At 43.2% G+C, this 13,752-nt stretch overlaps 1 protein-coding gene across 3 annotated transcripts in view; it reads left to right on the forward strand.

The window, feature by feature from the left end:
* LOC122551336 (collagen alpha-3(VI) chain-like) overlaps positions 1-13,752 on the forward strand; it is a 155,488-nt gene that overhangs the window by 37,479 nt on the left and 104,257 nt on the right. For all 3 annotated transcript variants that reach the window (XM_043693063.1, XM_043693066.1, XM_043693065.1), the window contains exons 5-6: positions 1,672-2,316; positions 12,821-13,414. In XM_043693063.1, coding sequence (XP_043548998.1) covers positions 1,672-2,316; positions 12,821-13,414 — 1,239 coding nt within the window. The remainder of the gene's footprint in view (positions 1-1,671; positions 2,317-12,820; positions 13,415-13,752) is intronic.

A 13,752-nucleotide genomic window follows, 5' to 3' on the forward strand; every position in this document is an offset into this window, starting at 1 on the left:
ACCACCATCACGCTGACATCTTGGTCAAAGGTCCTGTTTCTAGCAGAAAGCCCGATGACAACCCAATGATCACTGGAGGATCCTGTGGACTTTCTCTTCTTTAAAGGCTGCAAGTTTCCATCTAGAAAACTCACTCGCTTTAGGGCAAAAATGGTCACAGTCTCACATGAGGCAAAAAGGAAGCAATTTGGCATTGTTGGATCGCTGCTGAGTTGTGATGGCACCATCAAATTAGTCCAATTCTCATGTTCTACCTGTGTATCACTGCAAGTTTATCGTCATCAATTCCTTCAGTATTCATCATTTCTGTCACTCTAGTGGGCTGGAAGTTCTGGATCATTACCACTTGCTGTATGAAAATATTTCGCCTTGCAACCCCCCAGCCCTTCCTCTTTTGCTCATGACCAGTGAATGAATTAAATTATCATTAGAATGGAAAACGTTAAGGGTAGCTATGCGCAAGAGATAGAAAACTCTTAAGACTTGAGAAGTGTCACTCTGTTACCTCAGGTAGCAAAGTCACCATAATCTCATCTCTCATTCGAGAGAAACAACTGGTGTTGGTTCAACCTAGGCATTACCACGCCTTAGTCAAGGAAAGAGATTGAGAAGGAGGGACCTTCTTGGTAACAGCAGTTAGTACAGGAGTTGAATCCATACTATTGACATCAGTCTGCATTGCAATCCAACTAAGGTAACTGATCCAAAGTACCAAACTGAGTGGCGCCCATTGCATTTGAACACTTACTGATCCAGAAACCTGTGACTATAGGATTGGTACTATTTTCCTTTTCAATATCTAATGTAAGTTTTCCTCAGGTCTGTAACTTAAAGCACATTCTCTTTGTGATCCATGGATTTAGTTTGATTTAGGTCTCCCTGGATCACTGGAGAAGTCGAGAGGAAATATCAATGATTAAAGTTCGATTTGTTGTAGAATTCAGGAAACTTTGCTGGATCACACATGGATAGGATGGTTAAGAAGGCATTTAGCAGGCTTACCTTCATTACTCAGATCTTTGAGTACAGGAGTTGGGATGCCATATTGAGATTGTAAAAGGACATTGGTGATGCTTCTTCAGGAAAATGGTGTGCAGTTCTGGTTGCTCACTTATAGGAAGGATATTATCAAATGGAAAGGGTTCAGAAAAGATTTACCAGGATATTGCTAGGAATAGTGGGTTTGCGGATAAAAATAGACTGGAAATGCTGGGACAGCTTTCACTAGAATATAGGAGGTCGAGGAATAACCATATTGAGGTTTATAAAATCATGAGGGGCATAGATAAGATAAATGACGAGGGTCTTTTCCCTAGGTGTGGGGGAGTTCAAAATTAGGGGACATATTTTTAAGGTGAGAGGAGAAAGATTTAGCAAGGACATGAGGGGCAACTGTTTTTACATAGACAATAGTTCGTACGTGGATTGAACTGATAGAGAAAGTGATAAATGCAGGTACAGTTGCAATGTTTAAATGACATTTGGATAAGGCTGTGAATAGGGAAGGTTTGTAAGGATATGAGTCAAACACAAGCAGATGCAACTGGGAACATGATTGGCATGGACTGGTTGGAGCGAAGAGTCTGTTTCCTTGTTGTAGGACTCAATAGCAGCTTTTCTGGGTTTTATTTAATGTTTCGGGATTTTGTCTGACCTGGTGTCTATTTTTAGTTCCAGTCGTCCGAAGGGAAATGAGTGAGAGAGACGTTGTCTTCCTTATCGATGGATCAGACAATGTTGGAAACACCAATTTACCTTACGTCAAGGACTTCATCACAAGAATAATTCGGAACTTGGATGTTGGACGTGACAGGGTGCGAGTAGGTCTGGCACAGTACAGTGACGACACCGAAGCTGAATTCTATCTAAACACGTACACTTCAGAAGCTGACCTTCTGTCTCATATCAGAAGCCTTATATTGAGAGGAGGAACAACGGTCAACACTGGTTCAGCATTGGATTTTGCCACTAAATATTTTTTTTCCAGGGCTGCAGGAAGTCGAATAAAAGAAAACATCCCTCAGTTTTTGATACTTGTTACTAGTGGAAGGTCCGATGATGATGTGGAAGCACCATCAGATGCATTGAAACGAGCTGCAGTAATGACCTTTGCTGTTGGAGTCAGGCACACAGACCCAGCCCAGTTAGAAGAGATGGCAATTGACCCAAGTTTGATCTTCAGCGCAAATGATTTCCACTCTCTGCCAGACTTACTGAATCAGATGATAATACCACTGACCACATTGACAGTTCCAACAATAATAATTGAAGAACCAACAATAAAACCTGAGGAGGAACCTGTTTCTATTGTCAAAGGTACCTGAATTGATTTTGTGTTTTTTTATTATTATGATTGTAATACTAACCATTGTCATTTATTTCTAAGGAACTTCAAACAAGTGTCGAATTACTCCAGTACTGACAAACAATATCACACGTGACTAGTGATACTAGGCGGCTGTGAGTAATGGGTTCACTAATTTGTCCCTGACTCTTTGTTAACCAGATACTCACTGTCATATTGGTTTTCCGGGTCCACATTCCTGTGCAATTATGCACCAGACCACTTCACAATAACTCTCAAATCCTGTGTCCTGGGGAGTGTTGCTGAACAAAGAGACCTTGGCGTGCAGATTCATAGTTCCTTGAAAGGGGAATCACAGCTAGACAGGATAGCGAAGAAGATATTTGGTAGGTTTGCATTTATTGGTCAGTGCATTGAGTATCGGAGTTGCGGCTGTACAGGACATTGGTAAGGCCACTTTTGGAATACTGCATTCGATTCTGATCTCCCTGCTATAGGAAAGATGTTGTGAAACTTGAAAGGGTTCAGAAAAAATTTACAAGGATTTTGCCAGGGTTGGAGGGTTTGAGCTATAGGGAGAGGCTGAATAGGTTGGGGCTGTTTCCCTTGGAGCAACGGAGGCTGAGGGGTGACCTTATAGAGGTTTATAAAATCATGAGGGGCATGGACAGGGTAAATAGACAAGGTCTTTTCCCTGGGGTGGGGGAGTCCAAAACTAAAGGGCATAGGTTTAAGGTGAGAGTGGAAAAATTTAAAAGGGACCATTTTTCATGCAGAGGGTGTTGCAGATATGGAAATACCTGCAAGACGAAGTGATGGAGATGGGTACAATAATTACATTTACAAGGAATCTAGGTGGGTACATGAATAGGAAGTATTTAGAGAGATAAAGGCCAAATGCTGGTAAATGGGACCACATTAATTTTGGATATCTTTTCAGCATAGATGAGTTGGACTGAAGGGTTTGTTTCTGTGCTGTAAGTCTTTGTGACTCTTTGACAAACCATCTGAGGTCAAAGGGAGCGATCTTGTGATGTAGATTTATTTTGATACAGATCATCATATACCAGTGCAATTTGAATTGCAGACATGACTGAAATGAAATTCCTTCACTTGGTATTAATTGCAAGTCCAATATTCAACTCAATTTTCCTGTTGAATGTACGCTAACATGGAGAGCATCAACTGCAAGATCTCTCCCTGTGTCTCACCTCTTGTTTCTAGATGTACCCACTTTCTGATGATCAGCACCCTTTCCTTAGGGCATAAGCCAACACTTGGAGAAATATAATGTCCTCTCCATGTCTTGTTCTTGCCAATTATAAACAAACTACAAAGTTCTGCGGGATACACAAATCAAAATGCTTCATTCAAGTTATGGCTTGAAATGCTCCACATACACATGAAATGCATAATGTACCTGAATTTTGCTGCTTTCTGGAGTATTGCTGATTTATTTTAACTTCTATTGTCTTTTTTCATAAACTTGTAGCTGTGCAGAAATATCGTCATACATAATTTCAGCTTATTTTTAAACGGTTTCAATTTCAAAAACAATTTCCCTCCATTTCTAACTATACACCATATCTGGTTTTAAAAATATGCCAATTATATTCCTTTTGTCCCCAAGCACTCTATCACAATAATATATTCAATCAGACCACAAAAGATGTTTTGCAAGGTTTCATTTTGTCTGTAGAGTTTGTGCTCTATTTATGCATTTCTCGCTCCAATAAAAGCACACACAAAATGAAGGAAATACACTGCAGGGCAGGCAGCAGAGAAACAAAGTTACTATTTGAGGTTGATGGTATCTCTTCATCAGAACTGAGAGAAATAGAATTGGAAAGGTAATGGCTAGGAAGAAGGAAGTAAAAGTTCTGTAAAATTACAGGAGCGATTAAATGACAAAAGGTTCAGTGTTAATAATCAATATTTTTTTAAAAAATGTGTCCAGATGAGGTGCAAATGACTAGATAGCAGCAAAGTGAAAGAATAAGAAGAGAAACGACAGGAAATGGGCCAGTTAAAAAAAAGATACAAGTTGGAGGTAGCGATTACGATTTCAAACTGCTGCACTCGGCATTGAATCCAGAAGGCTGTGGACCAATATTTCCCAAGTTATTTCCCAATGCGACTGCTTTTACATGTTTGGAATTTAGTCAAGAACCCAGATGCCAATAAATACAAAGCAGCCATTAAGCAGCATAGTAAGATTTAATATGTCATTATTAATGTGTAGAAATTATAGTTCAAGTGGCATTTTTATATTTTATGTATTCCACTGTCTTTTACTGAGCCACTTTTGCTCATGAATCTTAGTTAAGAAATAGCAAGCGTTATTGAATTTTGTAGTAGTATTCAACATGTTGACGTACCCCAATATCACAACAAGGTTCCCCAAGTGAGGGGATGAGCAACAAAAGCTAGCCTCATCACTGATGGACACTTCCACCAAAAAGCGAAGAGAAATAAAATTAACTTCCCTGATTGTGAAGCCAGGCTCCTCTGATTGCCAGACTGGGTTTTATGAGGAAAGTGGAATACTTCTGAATGGTGATATGAACCATTGATGACCCATGCACTCTAATCAGCCTTTTCTCCCTAACTCCCTGTACACTTTAATCAATCCCACTCCCCCCCACACACACTGTAATCCATCTTTCCCTGATACTGTGTAATCAACCCTTCTTCCCACTCCTCACCCATTGCAATCACTCCCTCTTCTCCCACACACTGTAATCCGCCACTGATCCAAATGCACTGTAATCAGTCTCCCTTCCCCACACACTGTAATCAGTCCGTCTCTCCCGCAACCAATGTCATGCCAGGTCAGCCAACAGGATGGTGTAGCAGCTCCGAAGGTGTCAGCCTAGGACATGTCGGTGAGCAACCATTTCTAAATTAGCTTGAGAAGAAAACAAAACTCTCGTGATAGTGAAATGAGGAAGGCAAGCATAGGGCAGGATGCTTCCTAGGCCTTGGTACCTATAAGGGATATAATCCTGGAGGAGGAGGTATACACAATTCCCTTCGGGAACCACTGCTGTAGAGTGTGAAGATGAACGATAAGGCTCTGTCCCCTCACGCCTGCAGCGAGTGTCATTGGAACAGTCCAGCAGGCCGAGGACAAGAGAGATCAGAGTGGGAGCAGGATGCAAAATAAAAATGACAAGCAATTGGAGGCTCAGGGTAATTCTTCAGTGGAAGTGTTCCACAAAGTAGTTGCAAAGTCTGAATTTGATCTACCCACTGTAGAGGAGATCACATTGTGAGCGGTGAATACACTCTATTACATTGAAAGAAGTACAACTAAGTCTCCAGTTCACCTGGAAGGAGTGTTTGGCACCTTGGATGGTGAGAAGGGACAAGCTGAAAAGGACAGTTATCATATTTCCTCTCTTTGCATGGAAAGAGGTCATTCGGAGTGGACTGGGACTGAGGAAGGGGCAACAGTCTCTTTGAAATGCTGAAAAGGGAAAAATGGTGGAATTGGTGAAGGAATACTGTGGCTGGAGGACTGAAGGGTGAGGACATGAGGAATCCTATTATTGTTCTGTGAGGGAGGGGAAGGGGTGAGATCAAAAGTGCATGAAATATGTTATTCATGCTGGAAAGAGTACCAAGAATCTATGGCAAAGGATAAGACTTGAAGAAGAGATGGCATAAGAGGGAGGGGAGAAAGGATCTGGAGGAGGTGGGGGGGAACCCATATGTTGGGGAATCTTCTGCCACTTAAAGCCTTAAAGGAAGATAACATGTTGTTTATTTTCAAAAATCTGATTGAGGTGAAGAATGAAATGGAACTGTGGGCAGGATATTTTTGAGCTAGGCAAAAGTGAGTACTGCAGATGCTGGAAACTAGAGTCAAGATTAGAGTGGTGCTGGAAAAGCACAGCAGGTAAGGCAGCATCTGAGGTTGCAGGAAAATCGATGTTTCAGGCAAAAGCCCTTCATCAGGAATCATTCTTGAGCTAGACCTAGTTAGTGCTCCTAAGACAGCACTCAAGGGTGTTCACTGTGCAGCCCTTTAACAAATAGGGAAGAAGAGTCAAGGATTCAAGAAGCCACTCCCCCCATCTGACTATTTACACTATCATTCATTGTGGGCATGGTGTGGGGTTACTCCCCACAGGACATGAAATGTCTGCTTTGCTGTCCCCGTTCTCTGACTCCATGATCTTAGATGTCACAAAAGTTTTGCTCGATTAAATAAAACTGTTCACATTATCTCAAAGCTGAGAAGGAACTGGTAAATGGAGAATGGACAGTCTGAACATATGTCATTTAATCAGTTATCAAACATCACCAATCCTCTGCAGATCAAGCAGTTCTGCTCAGTATTGCCAAAGATTGTTTGAAAAAAAAACTAGAGAACAGGATGTGTGTGTGTGGAATCTTATAGAGGCCAGTTCCACATGACAGAAAAGTCCAACAAGACCTATAGTGACATTGGGAACAACTTGCTGCATATTTTATGTATTTTCTAAGAACTGTAGGGGGATGAAGTGTAATACTTCATAGACACTGGTGAGTTGCAAATCGAAGGGAATTATAATTTGTTAAGTACATTATTAATGGCTTGATTCTCATCATTAGTATTTAACTTCCTATCTTGCCAAACATGCTGAACAAGCTAGACATTGAGAATTCTCAACATCGAAGTCAGAGTGGGTACCTGGTGATTTCAGATTGCCACTTATTCCAATAGAGCTTTGTGTTGGGCACCAGGAATGAAAATCTCAAGGCATGTTCCATGGACATAGGCCACACATCCAATGCACATCCGCAGATGTTGGCACCAATGTGAGCCAGTATCTGAGAACCCCGACAGTACATCTCTGATCCACTTACAGCATGCTTCCGTATTTCAATGCTACACCTCAGGCTGTAACTATCACTATAATGTTAAGCAAAAACATTGCTCTCAGGGATATGTACCCAGATCTCCAGCTTGTGGGCTTCCTCTCATAGAATTGGCTCCCTCTGGGCCTACCTGGATGCACAAGGCATTCCTGCCTTGCCTTACATTTTTGCACTTTGCACCCCTCAGCCAGAAATATCAGGCTCAATATATGAACTGTGTTGTACCTTCTCCCCAGGCCTGTCTGTGTTGTACCTTCTCCCCAGGCCTGTCTGTAATGTACCTTCTCCCCAGGCCTGTCTGTGATGTACCTTCTCCCCAGGCCTGTCTGTGATGTACCTTCTCCCCAGGCCTGTCTGTGTTGTAAATTCTCCCCAGGCCTGTCTGTGATGTACCTTCTCTCCAGGCACAGACATAAAGCCAGGAAATTTATTAGTGTTGTTAACAGTCTTCAGTTCACTCAAAAGAGAGTGCTTTTGGTCAGGGGTCCCAGCGCAGAAATTCAGGGCAGACTTTGTCAACAGTCTAGGGGTTTGGAAATAGTCAGTAAGTCACTTGGAACAAATGCAGTCATGGAGCTATCCAGAGATGGATGAGGAGGCAAATATTGGGCTCCAACCACCCATCTTGACTCTTTCTGCCCTATTCTGGACTGCTTCTATCTGGAATAAGGGAAAAGCGGGTAGTATGGAAGATAGATATCAGTGGCACAGATGCAGGTAGTGGAGGTGCCTTGAATGAATGGGCGGCACAGAGCACACAGAGTATTAATGGTGTCAGGGGCTGGGTAGGTGACAGTAAGTGAGGGATGGTGTTGTAGATAGTTGTGAGAGTGATAGAGGATGAGCCTTGGTTGAAAGTTGGTGGAGCAGAGGTAAAATGAGTGAAAAGTATCCAGTAGAGGTTAGTGATACTTACTATAGTGAAGTGGAGCAGGTTATAAACCTTCTTCCTACAAAGCTATGCATTTTCCTGGATGGCAGAGACTGCACTGACCCTTGGACTAGACTGGCATGGTCTTGTGTTGTGGCCTCCTCTATGAGTCCTGAGGGAAGAGGAAGTTCCTTCTCTGCATTACCCCATCCAGCAGTTCTATCAGGTCCCTGCACCCAAAATGGGGCACATAATTTTCCTTGTTTGCATAACTGAGGCAACTTCAGGAACTTTGCAGGGAAGCTCCAGACTAGCAATGCTCCTGGGTGCACAATGGTAGTTTAAAGGTGGCACTGGTGCTGGGAATGTTGATCAATTCCAAGATATCCCAACAGTGGCATGTTGTTCTGGTGTTGGCGCATAGTAAGATGGGACGAAAATCGGTTTTGAGGGGAACCATGGGTGTGGGATAGGTCGTTAATAGGGTGTATTTGGTGAAATATGGCAAGGAAATTCACTCCAAAACACTTTTTGCAAATCACTCTGAGTCAAAGAATGTAAGATTTGACCTGTGTGGTTACGTCTGGTTGTAGAAGTGTGAATGGGGGAGACAGAGAGAGAGAAATGTTAGTGCTCTGATTCTACTCCGATTGTACATTTACACATCTCTGGAAAGTTCAATCGTCTGACAGAAATAATGGTTGATCAGTGCTGTAATGGTCCCATTATGTTTTTGAGCAGGAACCCAATTCATTAATGGGTGGGCCTTGTTTGTTTTTAATTCATCAACAGATGTTGTACATTCCTAGCTAGGCCAGCATTTATTGCCTATCTCTAATTGTCTTTGAGAGGTTAATGGTGGACTACCTTCTTTAACTACTATGATCTCTGATGTTGATATGGAGGGATGTTAGTAACAGACAGCTGATAGGGAAGGAATTCCAGGACTTTGACCCAGTGACACTGAAAAAATTGTGATATATTTCCAAGTCAGGATGGGGAGTGGCATGGAGGGGATCTTGCAGGTGGTGGTGTTCCGATGTAACTGCTACCTTTGTCTTTCTAGCTGGTGGAGTTTTCAGGTTTAGAAGTTGCTGTCAAAGGAGCTTTTGTGAAATGTTGCAGTGCATCTTGTAAGATGACTGCAGCTCCAACAATACTCAACAACCTTGATACCACCCAGGGCAAAGCAACCTGCTTGCTAGGCAACCTGAAACATTCATTCCCTTGACCACTTGACGTACAGTGCCAGTGTAAGTACCATCAACAAGATGCACTGAGGCAATGTGCAAAGGCTTCTTTGACAGCAATCTCTACCACCTAGAAGGGCAAGAGCAGCATATGAATGGAAGCACCATCACCTCCAGAATACCCTCAAAGTCATTCACTTCCCTGGCTTGGAATATTGTCTCTGTATCATCAATGCCACTGGATCAAAACCCTGGAGCTCCCTTCCTTACAGCAATGTCAGTGCACCCACCCCCATGGTCTGGATTGGTTCAAAAAGGGAACTCATCACCACCTTGTCAGGGACAACTAAGGATGGCAACAAGTGGTGGCCCTGCCAGGAGGACCACCTCCCATGTTTGAATAACAGAACATAAGGCAATATCCTCAAGCTGACCAGTTGTGGATGAATCTAGCCAAAGGAGTGTGCTGTCTTCAACTTGGAGACAACTCCTGAACCCAGGAGTTAGAGGGTATCACAGTGAGCGGTATAACAATGTTAGGACCAAACCCTATTCTTGCACTTCCCCAGAATTCTCCTGTGCAGCATTGCAGCCTCAAGTTCTGTGCATTCCTGTCTGTGCAGGCACCTCACATTTCCAGATCCGTCAATGGACAGACTTTCCCTCATCCTATTGTCCTCTTGCATACATTCCTCACATTCCAGCTCCACAAATGGTACTCATTTTTCCTCTTAGCACTGGCATGATGACTTCTGAGCTCTCTCTGCTTTCTCTCCTCCTGAGGAGAAGACAGCACACAATTGGCAAAAGTCAGAGACCCGGGGAAATGGTCTTCTATTGACAGGTACTTTATCAGCTACAGCCACTAAATGTCCAACTGCTCCACTGGGGAAGGAGCTGTTACTCCGGGAAACTGTGGTGATCTTCATGAACCATCAGAGGTACTGATGTTAAGAGATCTCAACAGAGCTGATCCTTTGACTAGAGACACTATGTTGGTGACCTTACTTCATTAAGCTGATACTCAAGGTTTCACCCATTTCCCCAATTGAAGGTATGCATCTGAAGAGATGTTGGTGTGGTCTGTGTTGCTGTTGCTGACATGGTTGACAGTGGTGTGGTCTATGCTCTTGCCCCTTAGCAGTTAGAACTGCAGAAATGGCTCCTATGCTGTGCTGAAGGCTAGCAGCAGTGAAATGAAAGTGAAAGTGAAAAAAGTCCTGGGCAGGTGCAGTGTCTTCCAAGAAGAAGGTGCTCTCGCCCGACAATCAATGATAGCACTACTTGGAGTATAAATGTATTAATATATGAACAGTTGTGGCAAGCACTCAAACTGTTGAGGCCAAAAAATTGAAGACTTTCAAGAATGTTCTCAGGTGGAAGGGTCTTGGGAGTGTTTTTGAACAAAGAGACCTTGAAGTGCAGGTCCATAGTTCCTTGAAAGTGGAGTTGCAGGTAAACAGGATAGCGAAGAAGACGTTTGGTATGCTTGCCATTATTGGTCAGAGCACTGAGTATAGGAGTTGGGAGGTCATGTTGCTGCTACACAGAGCATTGGTTTGGCCACTTTTGGAATACTGTATGTAATTCTGGTCTCCCAGCTAGCGGAAGGATATTATGAAACTTGAAACTGTTCAGAAAAGATTTACAAGGCTGTTGCCAGGGTAGGGGGGCTTGAGCTATAGGGAGAGACTGAATAGGCTGGGGCTGTTTTTCCTGGAGCATTGGAGGCTGAAGGGGTGACCTTAGAGGATTATAAAGTCATGAGGGGCATGGATAGGATAAATAGACAAGGTCTTTTCCCCGGGGTGGGGGAGAGCAGAACGAGATGGCATAGGTTGAGGTTGCGAAGGGGAAAGATTTAAAAGAGACCTAAGGGGCTGCTTTTACACACAGAGTGTGGTGCATGTATGTATATAATGAGCTGCCAGAGGAAGTGGTGGAGGCTGGTACAATTACAACATTTAAAAGGCATCTGGATGGATACATGAATAGGAAGGGTTTACAGGGATATGGGCCAAGTGCTGGCAAATGAGACACGATAAATTTAGGATACCTGGTCAGCATGAAGAGTCTATTTCCATGCTGTACATCTCAATGACTCAATGAAAAGGTATAGAGAGAAATCAGGAACAGAGTACAGAGTTGGATAATCAGCCATGATCATATTGAATGGCAGAGCAGCCTTGAAAGACTAAATGACCTCTTCCTGCGTCAATATTCTATGTTCGTGTGTGTTTTTTAATGCAGCTGGTCAGAGCCTTCCCAACCTGTCAGTTCCACTGAAGATACTCTTTAAGGTGCACAAAGTGATGTTTGTGATCTTCACATGCAAAGTTGAAGAAGCTGTGCATTGTTGGGAGTTAAATTATTCACGGTTCAAACGTTTATACATTGCTTCTTAAATCACTTCAATTGCTTTCCCATCGGAACCACAGGGGCTTCCTGCAGTACTCATAAATTATTAATGGAAAAGCCAGACGAAGGCCAGGATGACATTGGGATTCTAACCTGAGTAGTTTTCTAAGATTTTCCCACCGCACAGACACCAGAAGTAGATCCCGCCTGATAGGGAAAACTCGAGCCAGTGTCTTAGCTCATCCAAAGTTGTGTCTATTTTTTCAAAAAGTGCTGAATATTGAAGCAAACTCAACAATTCTAATTGTGTTTTGTTGAAAAGAAAACTTTCTAATTGCTGATGTTTCTTGCCTCTGACACCGAAAGAGTGAGAAAAGAGTCAGAGACGGAACCGTCAAATAACAGGGTGGCACGGTGGCTCAGCGGTCAGCAATGTTGCCTCATAATGCCAGAGACCTGGGTTCGATTTCAGCCTCAGGTGACTGTCTGTGTGGAGTTTGCACATTCTCCTTGTGTCTGCATGGGTTTCCTCCCACAATCCAAAGATGTGCAGGTTAGGTGACTTGGCCGTGCTAACTTGCCCACAGGGTTCAAAGGTGTGTAGGTTGGATGAATGGGGAATGATTGGGTGGGGTACTCTTCAGAGGGTTGGTGTGGATTTGTTGGGCTGAAGGGCCTGTTTCGACACTGTAGGGATTCTATTAAAAAAAAGGAAGCTTTCTCCATCATATTTTAAATGCCTCCCAAAGAAAAAGCAAGCTTTATTTTGTCAACATAATTCCTTTACAGGGAATTGGAAGAATGAGGGGAACAGGGGGATGAAATGAATGAGAAGGAAGCTTATCTTTTCCTACTTACCTGAAATAAAATGTTTCAACAGGGACACAGATTTTAGGTGGATTGGGCTGTCAGCAATATTGGAAATGAATGTAATGATTGAGTTGATAGACTAGAGATGAAGAGATGGGGTTAGGAAGGGAAGAGGCGAGGACAAGGATGAACATTAAAGAGATGGAGTAGGGTAAAGGATGCTGAGAAGGTAATGGCACAGATGTTATTATAGGAGCAAGGTAATGGTGAAAATAAGTGCTGAAATAGAAATAGAGAACAGGAAACCCATATGTACCCAGTTAAAAAAAAAGCATGTTATCGTTGGAAATTTCCATATGGACCGTGACATGATAAAGTTATAGATGCACACTGATCTTACATGTTTATATTTATATTCAGCTTCACCAATCATGAAGAGAGATATCGTTTTCCTAATCGATGGCTCTCCTGGGATGGGGAGATCACTTGTTCATGTTCGTGAGTTTCTCAGTAACATAATCCAGGAGCTCGATATCGGACCTGACAGAGATCAGGTTGCTGTGGTACAATACAGTTCCGGCCCAAGACTTGAATTTGGCCTCAATACTCATTCATCAAAAAATGCGATTTTGGATGTAGTAAAAAAGCTGAGACTGAAAACAGGGCGACCCCTCAATACCGGTGCTGCCCTGGACTATGTCACAAGGAATGTCTTCAGTCCATCCGCAGGGAGCAGAGGAGATGCTGGAGCTTCACAAATCCTGGTGCTCATCACTGCTGGGAAATCCAAAGATGATTTTAGACAGGCTGCAGATACAATGAAACAGGCTGGTATCGTGCCCATTGCTATTGGAGCCAAGCATGCAGATGCAGCAGAACTACAAGAGATAGTGTCTAATCCTGACTCTGCTTTGAAACTGGGAGAGTTTGATGAATTGAAAACTATTCAACAAGAGTTATTGTCTAAAGTTAGAGCAACATTTGTGGTTGATGAGCCAGCTCCTCCAACTGAAGGTAATTCTTTTTTGGCAAACGATGAATGGTTCAGTCTACACCCCCAACAGCAAGTTCCCGTCCAAGTCACTTTCCACCCTGACCTGGAAATATATCCCCACAGACCCCACTGTCACTATCCCCACCCCCCAGAACCCCGAGGGGAGCACTACCCCTGCTCATGCCTCCACCCCCATTCCCCCCACCATCACACCCACTCCAGGTACTGGCTCCGATTCCACTCCCAGCTCCACACCCACACCAGATCCCAGCTCTCAGCCCTGCCGAGTTTTCACCATCCCTCCAGACCTCCCACTCACTGAGGACGAACGATCAGTCCTCAGCAAAGGACTCACATT

This window comes from Chiloscyllium plagiosum, chromosome 7 (genome assembly GCF_004010195.1).
Source record: "Chiloscyllium plagiosum isolate BGI_BamShark_2017 chromosome 7, ASM401019v2, whole genome shotgun sequence".
Taxonomy (NCBI): domain Eukaryota; kingdom Metazoa; phylum Chordata; class Chondrichthyes; order Orectolobiformes; family Hemiscylliidae; genus Chiloscyllium; species Chiloscyllium plagiosum.